Source organism: Neophocaena asiaeorientalis, unplaced genomic scaffold (assembly GCF_003031525.2).
Source record: "Neophocaena asiaeorientalis asiaeorientalis breed wild unplaced genomic scaffold, Neophocaena_asiaeorientalis_V1.1 scaffold264, whole genome shotgun sequence".
In the NCBI taxonomy this organism is placed as follows: domain Eukaryota; kingdom Metazoa; phylum Chordata; class Mammalia; order Artiodactyla; family Phocoenidae; genus Neophocaena; species Neophocaena asiaeorientalis.
This window is the reverse complement of record NW_020185332.1, coordinates 7,286,974-7,303,784: the sequence shown is the minus strand read 5'-3', so window position 1 is coordinate 7,303,784 and position 16,811 is coordinate 7,286,974. Positions and strand designations below refer to the sequence as shown.

Sequence of the window (16,811 nt, the reverse complement as noted above, 5' to 3'; positions counted from 1 at the left end):
GTCCCTCCGCGGCATGTGGGATCTTCCCAGACCAGGGCTCAAACCCATGTCCCCTGCATTGGCAGGCAGATTCTCAACCACTGCGCCACCAGGGAAGCCCCTGTACACTATTAATAGTTGTACAAGCTGGATGATAGATACACAGGTGCTTATTATAATTCTCTTTCTAATTTCGTGTTTGTAAATATCCATAAAACCTTTTTCTTTAATTTTCACTTTTGAAAAATGAAGGACTAAAAAATTAAGTAACTATTAAGATGAACGCAAATATGACAAAATGTTAAAAACTGTCAAGTTCTAAGTGATGGAAATACAGACGCTTACATTTTCTGTATGTTTGAAAATGTTCGTAATGGTAAACAAAATTGTAAAAGCACTTCAATCCAGCAAAGACTCAGAGCTAGGTCAGGTTACAAGGACTGTGAAATGTAGTGACAGACACCTAATGCTGGCATTGACCAGTAATGCCCTCAGAAAATTAAAAGCAAACGATAAAAAACCAAAAATGTTCAAACTTGAACTATTGGACTGGCCAAAAAGTTCGTTCAGGATTTTCTGTGTTATGGAAAACCCCAAACGAACTTTCTGGCCAACCCAATATTAAATTATTAAGGAAAAAGAAAGACCTAGAGAAAAATACTCCAGCTGACAAAACAGTGACACATGCTTACTATACTTGCAACATAAAGGATCTCCAATTCAGAGTAAAGCCACAATACAATCAAATGGGAGAGGAGGTGTCTTATGATTTTATTTCAAGGCCTGATGACAATCAGAGAAAGATCCAGCTAGAACCATGTGCCCTAAGGCCTTAATGCCTTAAGTGACAGGGGTATAAAAGGCAACCTCACAGAAGCTCAAACCTTTTATGAATTGGAGTTATAAAACAAACCAAGGCAAAGCTAACAGGCTGCTTGCTACTTGGATACATTAACCAGCCTCCGGAATGAGCAACTACTGCAAAAGCATTGCTCCGTGACAGAATCCTAAGTACAGCATGGTCTCATGTTCCCTGGACCTAAGAAGGCTCTTTTCCATACCTGATGATGACACACTGGTTCTCTCTGTCAATTATCATGTTTCTGTACATATTATCTGCAAGAGCATAGATATGTGGTGGGTTTTCATACTGTGCCTAGAAAAGAAAAAAAAAAACCAAAAAAACCATGGTCAGTTAGAGTAACACATTACATTTCTTTTCTTGGCCTTGGAAACGAATACACCACTGTATAGTTCCAGTCTTAAAGGTTGCATAATACAAGAATCATAAACTTGCTAAGGTCATGAGGAGGTACACCTAAAACAATGAAGATGGAATTTGGAAGCACTCTTCTGTAGGCCTATGTGTGATTCAACCTTCAGACATAACCATTGTCTTCAGATACTCCGATACCACACCCTTCCACCCAGCACACCTCTGTAGACCACATCCCATTTCTAAGTGTTTCTGAAGACATTTGGGCAACAGGTCTTAAGAGGGCCTTACGAAAAACCTGGATCTGACTGGTACTAATTCAGAGTCCCTACATTTTTTTTTTTTCTAAGAGGTAAGTTGAAGATCCTGGGACCTCACAGGAAATTAAGTGAGACTATATGAAAATAAGGAAAAACCTTAAAAACTTTCCATTAGAAGAAGGCAGGAGGTGTGGTTCTTTAAAGAGATAAACAGATTTGACCCATTTGTCCCATCTCAATATGGAAAAGCAAAAAATCCTACCACGCCAAGATAGCGGGTTTGTGCTTCAGTCTCATGGGATATCTTAGCTATGCATAAATATAAATCCACCAATAAATTCACCGCGTCAGGACGACTACAGCCCTGCTTTCTTCCGTTTCTTGGCACCACTTCCACCACTTCCTCAAAAATCACTAAAAAGAATAATACTTCATATGGTGGAAAGCTGGAGGAAGAACACGCCTTAAATTTAAGACTATCTACCATAAAAGAGTGAAAAGAAAGCCAAATCCAGAGGGAGAAGACATTCAGACGCTGTCTTGCCCTTCTCTGGTTCGCATCTCTAGAGTGGGGATAATAATGTCCATGGTACACATCTCACAAGGTAACCGAGATGAAGGATGGGAAAGTAATTAGAAAAGGTAAGTAAAACGCAGCGGTGAAGCAGAATTTACTTAATCCAGCTTTGAGCCTTTTACACAACAAGTTACTCCAGTGTAAGGGGCCTGGCCCAGAAACTGCCACTCACTGCAAGCTCTGGCGGATCAGAGTGGAGTGACAAGGGGTGAGAGACTGCTCGACACCTGCACAAATGGTAAGCACTGGTGTTTCCAGTGCCCACGCCTCCCCACATGTGAGCGGGGGGCTCAGAAAGGAAACTGCTCATGAGGGTCTAGCTTATTCCTGGGACTGATGGACTGAATAACTCTATACAGGGACAAAAATAATGTCATTCCTGCCTTCACCTCATAGTGAGAAGGGATGCATAGATGGCACTGCAGGATAAGAGTCTTAAATTGTCTTCTTCCAGCCCAGACTGCTCCAATTATTATCTTTAATACCTCTTTGAAAACAGGGAAACAGGAAAAGAAAAGAGGATGAGGCACTTCTCTGGTGGTCCAGTGGTTAAGACTCCCAGCTCCCACTGCAGTGGGCACGGGTTCAATCCCTGGTTGGGGAACTAAGATCCTTCATGCTGTGCTGCATGGCCAAAAAAAAAAAAAAAAAAGGATGGAAAATAGAAGGAAATGGAGTAGAGAGAAAGCTGTGAGCCGTGGAGGGAAAGGAGTGGGCAAGTCATTGCCCAATAAGGCTTCAAAGTCACTTAGCTAGTTATACTTGACCTCTGCACGTCACTTTTTAGTTTTCAAATTGGTTTCCCATCTATGGATTCATGGTACGTCTCAGCTACCGATGAGAATTATAGGGTAAGCATTTCCTCTACCTGATCTTCCCTTACCCTTGAAAGAAAGTCAGAGACCTGACTTCAACTCCCAGCTTCAACACTCAATATATTCAAGTACTTTACCTCTCTGAGCTCCAGTTTCCTCATCTGTGAAATGGGGATGAAGAGTAATCCATAGCCAGCATACAGGGCTGATTTATTATGGTTGCAAGTGTAACACAGTACCTGGCACTAAGTAAATACCAATTTTACAACATTCTGTTACCACTAGCAGTTAAAAATAAATATATTTTTAAAAATTTTAGGGCATTTCTTTAAAGAGAACTCTTCAAAAAGATGAATGGTCTGAAAGGGACTCACGTAGCAATGCTTCTCAGAGAAATGGGAAGAAACAACACGAATACACAGCACTTCCACCCACCCCGCTTTGGCTGTCATTGAGGATGCCAAGCCGGCTCCGTGCCTGCTGCCCCGAGGCCCTGCTGATCAGGGCGCCAGGGCAGGGCCCAGCCTCTACTGACAGTGTTTCCCTTGTGCTGGGCTTCCATAAAGGCAGCATTATCAAAGGTCTTTCGCGTGGCAGCCTCCTTCGGCTCCAGCTACCAGCACCATTCATCTGGCAACAACGGGGTGGGCTCTTGCTCTGGGTAAATTGCCTTCCACTTCAACTGATGAATTTGTGTGGGCTCCCTTTTGTTTGTTTTCCAGGGGTCAGGATTAATGAACGCTCTTGTGCTTCTGCTGGAAAGGAAAGAGGGAAGGAAAAAGATGCAGAGATGGGGAGGCCTGGGGAACTGATGAGCCACGGGATGAAATATATTAATTAGGATTATGGATTCTATTTTGATCACACAACTGAGATGGCTATGGAGCTGGGTCTGAATAGAGATCAGGGTCACATTAATAAATGAAGTAATAAAAGATTCATTTTTCATGTTCCACTCATAGCCACAGCTTAAGTGATTTGCAGAGAAAAGTTCTCGTTGTCCTCTTTATTTTATTTTTTTTACCAAGTAGTGTTTTTTTTTAGTCCTTAGAATTTTGTGACATATGTGGAAGGAGGAAGATGCCTGAAGCTGTAAGTCTTACATCCTGTTTAACTAATTTTGTATATAATGTTCCAATAATAATACTCCTATGCTTTTCTGAGCTGTACTCTAAAGAACAGCACATTATTAAAAATCTAACAATGTCACCTACTTGCATTTCCCCAATAAATAATTCATAATAAGAAAATGCAAATGTATTGCAAACTTCAATTGCCCATGCATCATAAAAGCCCCCAAACACTACAGTAATTTAAGTGGCATGTAACTTACCGCTCCTTGGTACATTTCAATTTCCTTTTCCCCAAAATATGGCATCTGCTTGAAAGGGTTGACTGAGATTAATACAGATCCTATATATGTCTGAGTTTAAATCCAGTTAAGGTCTATCATTAATCTTCATAGCTACACGTTTTTTGAATTAAGCAACCAGATGTTATCAAGAATTCATAATGATTGTCCCAAGGAAAAGCTCACGTTTGTCTTCTAAAAGATTACAAATAAAGCCAAAAGCAATTACCAACTAGCTAAGGTTTTGTTCTCCAGGAAGAGTAATTAACTTAATTACCAAAGTATTACTAAAAGAAATCATTATTTTAAGTGAATTGAAGCACATTCTTTCAAGACTGATGACATGCACAGCCAGAAAAAAACGAAACAAATGACAAAGGAGTAAAAAGAGCAAATATTTTTTCCTTGGAAATTTCATGTCTCTTAGGTACACTAAAAACATATTCATTTACCTGTTTAACAAGTAGAGGGATATAAGATGAACTGAACAGTCCTGCTCTTTCTTTTTTAAATTTATTTTTGGCTGTGTTGGGTCTTTGTTGCTACACACGGGCTTTCTCTAGTTGTGGCGAACGGGGGCTACTCTTCGTTGCAGTGCGTGGGCTTATTGCGGTGGCTCCTCTTGCTGCAGAGCATGGGCTCTAGGCACGCGAGCTTCAGTAGTTGTGGCACGTGGGCTCAGTAGCTGTGGCTCGCGGGCTCTAGAGCGCAGGCTCAGTAGTTGTGGTGCACGGGCTTTACTGCTCCGGGGCATGTGGGATCTTCCCGGACCAGGGAGCGAACCCATGTCCCCTGCATTGGCAGGCGGATTCTTAACCACTGCGCCACCAGGGAAGCCCCAGTCCTGCTCTTTCGAAGCTCTGGAGAACTGAGTTGTTTCCATAAGTGGTATTCAGAGCAGAAAATTACAAACCCACATAGATCAGGTTTAGGGAAGAAGGTTTTATTTCTGTGTGGGAAATCCCAGAAGGCCCCACAGAAGACAATGTGTTACATACGCCCCCAAAAGGAAGTGTTATTATAACATACAAAATATTTCCATTTATCATACAACAATCAACTGGTTTGAACTGGATGTCTACAACACGCCAGGCATTGTTACAGATGCAGAGATACAGCAGTGAACAAAATGGACAGAAGAGATAAAACTCCCCGCCTAGAGCCCGTGCTCCGCAACAAGAGAAGCCACCGCAATGAGAAACACGTGCACTGCTACAAAGGGTGGCCCCCACTCGCCGCAACTAGAGAAAACCCATGCGCAGCAACGAAGACCCAATGCAGCCAAAAATCAATAAATTAAAAAAAAAGAAAGAATGTAAAGCTATGAGATTTCCTCCTCCAAGGGTACATTTATCTATTCATATATCAGGACCTGAGTGTCAAATAGAGCAGCACAGGGAATCTGGTCAGATTGCCTAGCTCCCCACACCCAGTTCTATTCTACTCTGACCTTGAGTCACATCTCTAAGTGCTGGTTATTGGACGATGGGGTAAATAGGACCTACTTGACAGGCTTGTTATGAGAATTAAATGAAACAGTATAAAATGCTCAGCACAATGTTTGATATGTAGTAGAGGCAATGTCCTTAATTCATACACTCCACAATGCTCATTCTGTCACGCTAACAGCTCTGACATGCAGTGCTGGTGTTATTATTGAACGCAAATGAGCCAAGTGCCGAATGGATCCGATAATACTGAAAAATTAATATTTATACATGAAAGTGAGAATGGGGAGTGACTGGGTTGCAATTTTGCTTGCTTTTTCACTGAACAGAAAGATCTTCAGGATTGAAAGGGCTGAACATGAAACAGTAGCAGACAAGATGGGGTCCATTTTCACTGCACATCCAGATACACCCAGCACTGCTCTGGGGTCAGGCCATGGCACTAAGAGAAAATGCAGATGAGACAGTGAATCATAAGTGAAAATCACTACAGAGTCACAGAAGGGCCAAGAGCAAACATAGTTCCAAGTGCCAAAGTCAGAGGAGGCCAACCACACGTTAGTGGCCTACTTTTTTTTGAGGTAAAATTTAGAACAGATAAATTTATTGTTAGAATTATTAAGCAGGTCAGAAGTGTCCATAGTGTTACAGCCAAGACTCACTAAGTGTTGATGATAAAAACACTGATCGAACACATACGGGTATACATGGCACTAATCTAAGCTCCTAATGACAATCCTGTTACTATTTTTTTTTTTTTTTTTGCGGTATGCGGGCCTCTCACTGCTGTGGCCTCTCCCGTTGCGGAGCACAGGCTCCGGACACGCAGGCTCAGCGGCCATGGCTCACGGGCCCAGCCGCCCCGTGGCATGTGGGAACTTCCCGGACCGGGGCACGAACCCGTGTCCCCTGCATCGGCAGGTGGACTCTCAACTACTGCGTCACCAGGGAAGTCCCCTGTTACTATTTTAATCCTATTTTACTAGGAGGAAACTGAGGCATAGAGAAATCTTCAACATTCAAGAAGTACAGCACTGCTACGACCATATTCATTTCAGAAGTAGACGTCTATGCCTACATCCATCCCCAGATAGGATCTTTCCATGGAGGATGGTGCTCCTTCCTTAGCTGTAAAGGGACTGCTGTGAACGTCCCCTGTCCTAGATAAACCAATCCCTGCACTCAAAGAATAAAGAGCTGCCAGAGGACCCAAGCCAAAGGAATCACCAACCCAACCTTGTTCCCCAATAAATAAATCTAGATTGGGTTGCATAAGAGCTCCTATAGGAACCAACATTTAAAAATATTTCTTTATTTATTTTTGGCTGTGTTGGGTCTTCGTTGCTGCACGTGGGTTTTCTCTAGTTGCAGCGAGCAGGGGCTTCTCTTGTTGCAGAGCATGGGCTCTAGGTGCACAGGCTTCAGTAGTTGTGGCTCACGGGCTCTAGAGCGCAGGCTCAGTAGTTGTGGCGCACGGGCTTAGTTGCTCCGCGGCATGTGGGATCTTCCTGGACCAGGGCTCGAACCCGTGTACCCTGCAATGGCAGGTGATTCTTAACCACTCTGCCACCTGGGACGGTCAGGAACCAACATTTTTTTACTGTTAATAGTCTGCTATGTGAAAAGACATCTTGTAAAGTCTTGATTTTCACTAAGTAGTCTACATAAACTCTGGCAAGGAGACATTCAAAGAAAAAAACCTCTTTTGGAATATTCTAGGCCAATCCTGAATCCATGACTCAGATTGGAAGAGGGATCCAGTAGGGCTCTCGCGGGCGGTATTATTTGGGAGGACTCCTGAAAAATAAAGTTTGGTTTGAAATGAATAACGCTATTCCTATCTAGCTACAAATTTACTTAAATCAGAATGGAGACAAGAGAATTTGATTTGGAATTTAAAGGAAACGAATATGTTTTTCCCACCTGCTTGGGTCGGCAGAGACCTCAGCTACCTCCCTGACAGCACAGGTCATCTACTGGGTTGGGCCACTTCTCCAGGTAACTCTAATACTCACTCCCACTCCCTGCTGCATAATTCAGGTGTGCCTTTGGAAAAAGCTGTTCCATCATTGTCTCCACCCACACAACCTTTAGCTGGAAAGGTGTGGCCCAAGGTTAATTTTCAAATTGTACGGGGAAACACAAGGTTATGATTAAAAATTTAAAAACCCAACAACCGGAAATAAGATAAATGCCATCTTATTTAACAGCATATGCAAGACAGAAAGCAGCTAATAGATCTTTAATTGATTGTTTCCCAATTACTACTCTGCGGATCCTTGTACTTTCATCGATCTGCAGCAAGAATGACAAAAAGAGAAACAGTGCCCTGAATTTTTTATAAAGCCCAATGTATTCAGTATAAAGGACCATTCTTTATTCTTACACTACTTCCTTTCTACTTTCTGGGTGTTAAAATATTCTTTCTTTTATGAAATGTGATGGTAGTACAGCTTCTATAAATTTGTTTTTAATGGTCTTATAAGGCAAGGTTAAGTGTTTAATTTTTTTTTTTTTTTTTTAATTTAAATAGCCAGTGAATTCTCCTAAACTGCCCACACTGATCTAGTTGACCTGCCTGGACTCATCACTGAGGTGGGGCAGGGAGGTGAGGTGACTTGCGTAAAGTCACATATGTGGAGACGACAGAGCTGGAACTTGAGCCCCTGGCTCCAGACACCAGACTCACGTTCATCTCACTGCAGTGGCTGTCCCCCAACATGAACTGACGGCCAAGGGTCAAACCTCATTCAAATCAATGGCGCTGCCCTGAGCTCTGGTTGCTCTGGCACAAGTGTCTTAACTCCTAATTTAAGGGCTGAAAATGCCAAGCACACTTGAGCATGTGGTCTTTGAGGAAAAAAACGTTTGGAGAAAGTTGGACCAAATGAGCATGGAGTGCTTTGCACAGGAACTATTTTTGTCAGCCAAGTGGCTATAAATGATATCTCACCAAGCAGAGAGAAAATACTGCAAGGTTTCCCTCCTATATTTTAGAATGTAATTGTAAGAAGTGTGGAAACACTCAGGAAAAATAGATAGTAAATGAAACCTTCCTGGTCTTAGGATAAATAGCTGAAAAAAATGGGTTTTTGTTGGTTAACAGTGTTCCCATTTTCCAAGTAGATTTCTTTTTCTAATGTGGAACAAAGAAATGTGCAGTCAGCCTGAATGCATTAACAATTGATTGTTCCAAACGCTGACCTTCAGTACGAAACAATGTGCTGCTATTAGATGTAGAATGGGTAAAATGAGCAATTTTATAACTTAACCTAAAGGCGAATCTCTTCTTGTCTTAACTATTAAGTTTAGGAGAGAGAGGGGGAAAAACTCATTCAAAATAATGCTACTCTATCATAACATTCCCTTGGCATTGAACTTATAAAGGAGGCTTCTATCACTTATCAGAGGAAAAGATTCACAGTTAGACCCTTGGTATTATTTCATAAACATCCAACAGAGCCATCAAGCTTCCTCAAAGCTGAAAGCTGCTCTGTGCTATTGCCGGAAAGCACGCTGATGCCGAGTTTCTCATATACTGAGTGGGCAGAGGTTTCTACAACACGAAGTCTATTAGTGGTCAACTAACTCATTTCCTTGGAAGAACACACGATTAGTCAGTCATTGATTCAAAGACATTAATTCAAAGGCTGGGAATCAGCCCCCTCTGTGTGAGTCACTTTAAAATTCTGCTGTCTGAATATAAAAAGCGAGTCTTCATAGTCAACAAACTTTCAATGAACATCTACTATAATGCACCATGCCAAGAATTATGCAGGAAACTAAGAAATAAACAATGCAGGATGATGCCATTTTTTGGCTAAAATTAACAAGAAAGCACATGTATGTATAGATATGTTTATATGTGAGTAAATTGAAAAATATACAACAGGTTAATAGGAACAAACCTTATATAGTGGGATAGCAGGGGATTTTAATGTTCTCCTTTCTTGTTAACTGCATTTTGTAAATCGTGTTAAATGAACACATATTGATTTAAAGTGGTTTTTAAACTTTGTTTTTTAAAAGGTATAGAAGACATAGTCCCTGTTCTTAGGAGTTTCTAGTGTTTTAAGGGTAAATGATCTGTAGGGGGAAAAGTGAGTCTGTCTAGGTTGATGATGGACTGGCTGCTCATAACCACTGACATTTTTTTCTTTTCTTACCCAGCTGATCAAAAAACATACCTATAGGGCTTCCCTAGTGGCACAGTGGTTAAGAATCTGCCTGCCAACGCAGGGGACACGAGTTCAAGCCCTGGTCCAGGAAGATCCCACATGCTGTGGAGCAACTAAGCCCGTGCGCCACAACTACTGAGCCGGCGCTCTAGAGCCCGCGAGCCACAACTACTGAGTCCATGTGCCACAACTACTGAAGCCCGTGCACCTACAGCCCATGCTCCGCAGTAAGAGAAGCTGCCACAATGAGAAGCCCGCAGACCGCAATGAAGAGTAGCTCCCACTTGCTGCAACCAGAGAAAGCCCACGTGCAGCAACGAAGACCCAATGCAGCCAAAAATAAATAAATAAAATAAATAAAAATTAAAAAAAACAAACAAACCATGCCTATGTAAATAATGTAATAAGCTGAGTCCACGTTCTAAGAACATTCCAATGAATAATGAGTTCAACTACATCCACTGGAAATGAGTCTTTTATGGGCTTGTCAGTAAACCAATCCTCCACTGCAAAGCTTCTATGGGGCTTCCCTGGTGGTGCAGTGGCTAAGAATCCACCTGCCAATGCAGGGGACACGGGTTCGTGCCCCGGTCCGGGAAGATCCCACATGCCGCGGAGCAGCTGGGCCCGTGAGCCATGGCTGCTGAGCCTGCGCGTCCGGAGCCTGTGCTCCACAACGGGAGAGGCCACAATAGTGAAAGGCCTGCGTACCGCAAAAAAAAAAAAAAAAAAGAAATATGGGAGGAACTTATACACTTGCCCTAGTGTACGATAATAATAACTAATGCTTACTTTGTACTCACTGCATTCATTATTTCATTTTACTCTACAACAGCCTCATGTGGGAGGTTTTATCATCACTCCCATTTTACAGGTGAGGAAATCAAGGAACACAGATCACAAAACTTGTGTAGGGTCACCAAGCTCATGCAGATTAAAGCTTGAAGCCAGTCTGTCCAGATTCATCCCAACTCTTCCTGATCCGTCATCAGCCAGTTTCCATGTGCCTTAGGTCTTGCACATAAAAGTGATTAAAATCTTTTAATAGATGATAAGCCCAGACAAAGTGAGCATATTTCAATTTTTTGACCAAATAAAATGAGAACTTACAACTGAATAAAACTGCTTTCATACAATTAAAGGAAACTCTGTGCAGGTATCTAGGAGTCAACAAATGTTTTCTGTAAAGGATCAGAGAAGAGTTTAGGCTTTGCGCATCATAGGGTCTGTTGCAAATACTCAACTCTGCCATAGTAGCATAAAAGCAGCCACAGACAATAAGTAAACCAACAAGCATGGCTACGTTCCAATAAAATCCTGTGGTGGGTGGGATTTTGTGTTTAGGCAGTGGGCTTCCACACCTGATCAAGATGCTATTATAATGTAGCTAATGAATCCAAATATATCTATTAATGCTTAAAAGCAGAGGTTTAGGGATTTAACTACCCAGATATTTGGAAAAACTTCCTGTGGTAAACAAGAAACAGCATGGTATTGGTTAGAACCCTCCAAGTGCCTTGGAATAATGTCTATTAGTATTAACCCCTGGTGAGTTGAACTCCCTCCTCACCGATGATAGAATAGGCAGTCCCTGCAAAGGTACTGCTGCATTGCTATGGGTGCTTTTACCTAAGAGTCAAAGGAGCAGTGTAAATAATAAACAGAAGCTACGAATGTGAAAACTTTACCTTCCCAAGGTTTGGGGGTTAAAATCTAAAACGTCTGTTATGATAGTTGCAAAGACTCCGCTTTTAATGATCATCCAGAACGCCGTACCTTCAGAAGCCACCAAGAGCATCACGGTTAAACTTTCTGGTACTACTATATAGATATTCACAGACCCTTGCTTATCTATAACCAACTCCACAATAATTCTATTAAAAGAACTTTACATAGTTGCACCAAACAGAACTCCTGAATCCTGTAGGAACTTAAGCAACTATCACAGTTCTCTGTTTATAATGAAGTCAACACACATTTGAATCAAATTTCCATTCTGAATTTTTAAAGTCCTACCAAAAAAATGGTATCTGGCAAGCTAAAATTGAAACATAAAGAACTCAAGAATATCAGACATTTTCAACAGTTCATCTTCACCTCTCTCTCATGTTTCTTTTCATGAACATAAGAATGCAGAAAATCTGGCAAAATGGCATATTTTTTTGCATGAGGCAATCTTTTTTAAACCTTTTAAGTCTGGACTTAACTGTCTCTGCTTTGCAATGAGGGAGCGCTATCGACAGAATTCTGCAGACCAGGACATTCTCTAGGAAGAGCACAGGTTTTAGACACCACGTGCGTGGCTAGAGCACTTCAAAGGTACAGTGCCATTGATTGAAATAGAGGAATACTGGCTGCACCTTTTTTTTTTCTGGCCACACGGCGCAGCATGCGGGATCTTAGTTCCCTGACCAGGAATGGAACCCATGCCCCCTGCAGTGGAAGCACGGAGTCTTAACCACCAGGGAAGTCCCTGGCTCCATCTTGCTTTTGTGAAATGCCAGGGGAAAACTTTGGCACCATCTCTGCCCTTCCTACAGCCTGAACCAAGGGACAAAAAGTACAAAATCACATTCTGCCATGGTGAAAATGACTTGCGCATATAGTGTCAGTTCAGAATTTCAGATGGATCTCTTATACTAGGATGGACATGTCATCTCACTTAGCAATGTCCAAAGAAACCAATAAAGGATACAAAAATGTAGTCGTCCATGTATCTCTTCTTTAGATTCTCCACGATGGCATTCTCTGTGATCTTGGAGAGCAACACCATGTCATCCACGCCACTGTGCTTGACATTGTGGCTCTGCCAGTGGTACCGGTAGGCACCTTTGCTTCCCTGCAAACAGAGAACACACAATTATGAGGATGGTGTATTTTCTCCTGGAGGAAAAGAAAAATGTCACTGAGTTCCCAAATATTCCTTATATCAAATGAAAATGAGCAAAGCAAACAAAGATCTTGCTATCAACAGATCTGGATTCGGATTTCCGCTTTGCCACCTAAGTGAAGTGGGGAAAAGTGATCTAAGCTTTTGTGTCACTTAGGCTTTTGGCTCTGTAAAAATGGGAGAAATAAGACCCAGTTCATAGCGTTCCTGTAAGGATTAAATAAAACAACATGTAAAGCACCAAGCGGTATCCAGAGTACAGCACAGTAAATGATCAATGGGCTTGGATAATTCCTTCAACCTTATTGTTTTGTAGAATTGACTGGTAAAATAAGCAATGAAACAGAAAATTTCTAGACTTGTCTTGCAAATTATATGACAGAACTCAGAACTGGAAAGAATATGTATCCCACAATGGCTAGGTCACACTGTCATAATTTCTCAAGCCATCTGAATTGCTTTCCATCCATGAACTTACCACTGTCGATGTAATACTGGCCTTCCACATTCAAAAGATAAGCTACATTTTGATGCCTGATCACTGCTCTATTAACAAGGAAATGGACAGGACGGCCTCAACACGCTCACAGAACATGCTACGCACAGAAGAACCTCGTCTGATCTCACAGCTTCCTTGGATAGGTAGAGCCCTTGTCTGCTTACTGGATTTACAACTTAACACCACGGGTGGCCTCTGACCACCCTGTGGCCCGCAGGGCTTCCTATCACTTGGCATTTCTGCAGTGGGATCCCCCATGTGTTGGACTACGTGCTAAGTCCTGGAGCTAAGGGCAGATGGGAGCCCCATTGTGGCTGCATTTGGGGAGCTCATGGTCTGCTGAAGGACGTGCGAGATAGCCACCAAATGATTTATAATTTGTGCGTCAGCAACAGTCAACATGTAAACGCATGTAAAATGGGTGTTCCAGCAGTGGGCGGAGACTCCTTTGTCCCAGGAGAGACAGAAATCACTTCCTAGAGAAGGTGCCATGTGAAGTGGACGTAAAATATTTTGAATTTTCCAGACAAGACTAGACAAGGAAGGATATTCATTATAATTTACACTCACGGTGCAAAAAAAAAAAAAAGCTAATACATATGAGATAATGACAAATAATACATGGCAAGATATTAGAAGACTCTCCCTTCCCTTCAAGCTCTCCATGCATCCTACTGGACATGTCACACGCTGGACAAGCATGGTGGGCATTGAACCAAGCAAGACTGGCTCCTCTCCCTCCTCAGGAGTTTACTTTTTCTTTTGCGGTACGCGGGCCTCTCACTGTTGTGGCCTCTCCCGTTGCAAAGCACAGGCTCCGGACGCGCAGGCTCAGCGGCCATGGCTCATGGGCCCAGCCGCTCCGTGGCATGTGGGATCTTCCCAGACCGGGGCATGAACCCGTGTCTCCTGCATCAGCAGGCGGACTCCCAACCACTGCGCCACCAGGGAAGCCCAGGAGTTTACTTTTGAGAGGAGTTTGGATAAAGGAGAAAAAATTTCTGAATTAGGGTATCTAGAAAGGCCACCTGCTCAAACGTCAAAACTAGGATGAGAAAAGGCAATACGCTCTTTGAGAGAAGGGGAAGGTGGGAAGAAACAAGATAAATAACATTTTAAATTTCACTTTAAAAAACTGTTTAATGCTTTCCCTGCAGGAGACATGTGCCCTTTGAAATGGCAAAATCTAAGAAGCTCCGGGAAAGCAATTATTAAAAAACCAGCCAAGGAAGGGGCCACCATAGGAAAAGCATAGTGCGATGGGTTCAACCTCCAGAAAGGAGCCACCCTTTCTGGAAAGCTTGCCACCCAGGCTGCCTTACAGAGGTTGGCACGTAGTCCAACACATGGGGGATCCCACTGCAGAAATGCCAAGTGATAGGAAGCCCTGCGGGCCACAGGGTGGTCAGAGGCCACCCGTGGTGTTAAGTTGTAAATCCAGTAAGCAGACAAGGGCTCTACCTATCCAAGGAAGCTGTGAGATCAGACGAGGTTCTTCTGTGCGTAGCATGTTCTGTGAGCGTGTTGAGGCCGTCCTGTCCATGACAAGCAGCATCAGTTCCTCAATCAGTTCCAAAATTACCTCAAACCTCACCACTCCTTATTCTTAAGGCAAAGCAGAAAGCACTGGCCACAGCATGACTCACTGGATCTCAATGGAAGAGTTGAGAGATCTCAATCTCCACCTTCTATTTCCAACCAGATAAAGATTCCTGGAGACTCCTCCCCTCCTCCACCCTCCCTGCTTTCCCAGCTTGAATATTCTTTCTGGGCACCTGCAAAAATTACTCTGCATAGAAAACTAGGGTCCTGGAGTAACTAGCCAGTAGGTGTGTGTGTTTGTTTCTTTTTAACCCGAATAAATATCTACCTACTTAAAAAAGGGCAAAAATATTATTTTCTCTTTAAAAATGTAAGCAGTTGAACAAAACAGAAGGGCTACTAATAAGCTGTTATTTAACATGTGCAAAGGACAAGAAATGTAGGGGCTCTGTGTCATAGTGTATGTGTTTGTACTGAGCCTCAGAAATGCCTTCTCAAGGTAACCCAAGTCCATCTTGGTGCCCAATCCAACTGTCTTTTCTCTCTCTCACTGCAGTGTGATACATTACTATCTGTCCCATCTCAAAGGTAGTGTCTTCTTCCTAACAGCAGTTACTCCCCAGCGCAACAGGGCTCCTCGTGGAGTGCATTGATTCTCATCGTCTCAAATATCCCTCCGCACAAAAAAGTCCCCGGCTGGGTCTCCAGACTTCTATCTACAAGAGGGTAAGGAACCAATAGGATACCTGACAGTTACTATAAGGCAATGAGCCATTTGATTTGAGGCAATTGCTTTTTTGCTCTTCCAAACAACCCTGTGAGAGAGGGGTTAACATTCCCATGCTACATGCAAGGAAACAGACACCCCAAGCAGTGAGTAGCAAAGGCAAGATGCGAACCAAAGTCTCTATGATTATGAACTCATTCAAACATCACGGGTTCTTCACACTTTCTCCCTAGTGACTTACTGGATATTTCCACATGTTATGTTTAAATGGCAACAGAATGCCATTTATCTGAATTCATCACTAAAAAGACATAACTGAGTTCATCACTAAAAAGACAAACAGTTGGAGGGTCCTCCGTATCCACGGGTTCTGCATCCGCGGATTCCCAACCGTAGATCGCAGATAAGAAGGGCTGACTCTACGATGCCATTTTATATAAGGGACTTGAGCATCCAGGGATTTTGGTATCCACAGTGGTCCTGGAACCAATCCCCTGTGGATACAAAGGGAAGACTATACAATTTTTGTTAATGGCCACCTTCTCTTGGCATCAAAGACTAAAACACTGGAGCTATTTTTCACCTGACATATTTCCTATAACCAATTTGGTCACAAATCTCTCTCTCTCCCCCACTTCCTCCCAGGCTATTATAGTTATATATGTGAACTCATTCAATCTTCACAATCATCTCCTATACTATGTATTATCTCTATGTTGCTGATTTAAAAAAAAAAAAAGTAAATCGCCCAAGGTCTTCTAATTGCAGTTTTTGTCTTTATTGACCCCCACCCTTACTATGCTTTTCTCCTCCCCCTTCTCCATCCCCCCTGCCCCGCCCCCCGAAATTCAGATGCAGTAAAGGGAAGGAGGGAAAATAGCTAGGGATGCTGGGAGCACCTTAGAGCCTTTCAGGGAAGGCTGACCCGTCCTTGGCAATCCACAGAACCCACCCATAGGCAGATGAAAGCTGGGACAGGGCTGGGCTGGGCAGTTCTAGCGGAGGGTGAGAACCGGATCCGGGAAGCTGGAAATGAAACAAGGATGCATAGGCTCTCATCCCAACCCACGGAAGCTTCCAAGTTCCCCACAGTGAAAAAGAACAACTGTTTTCTGTTTTTCTATGGGGGACCACAATGTTTGATCATAGTGTGACTTTCCCAGAAGCCTTCCTTGGAACATAGCCACTGACAGAGAATAAGTGGGGAACACAGTGGGAAACGGTTATCACCTTACAACCCTAGACCAGGGTCCCCAACCCCCGGGGGGCGGCAGACCAGTAAGGGGTCGCACAGCAGGAGAGCGAGCGAAGCTTCATATGCCGCTCCCC

The 16,811-nt window shown here is 42.9% G+C and overlaps 1 protein-coding gene across 1 annotated transcript in view; it reads right to left on the bottom strand.

The window, feature by feature from the left end:
* MYO1E (myosin IE) overlaps window positions 1–16,811 on the bottom strand; it is a 204,865-nt gene that overhangs the window by 102,004 nt on the left and 86,050 nt on the right. The window contains exons 2-4 of the mRNA XM_024735250.1: window positions 12,520–12,663; window positions 4,181–4,270; window positions 1,041–1,135 (exon numbers count right to left, since the gene is read on the bottom strand). Coding sequence (XP_024591018.1) covers window positions 1,041–1,135; window positions 4,181–4,270; window positions 12,520–12,663 — 329 coding nt within the window. The remainder of the gene's footprint in view (window positions 1–1,040; window positions 1,136–4,180; window positions 4,271–12,519; window positions 12,664–16,811) is intronic.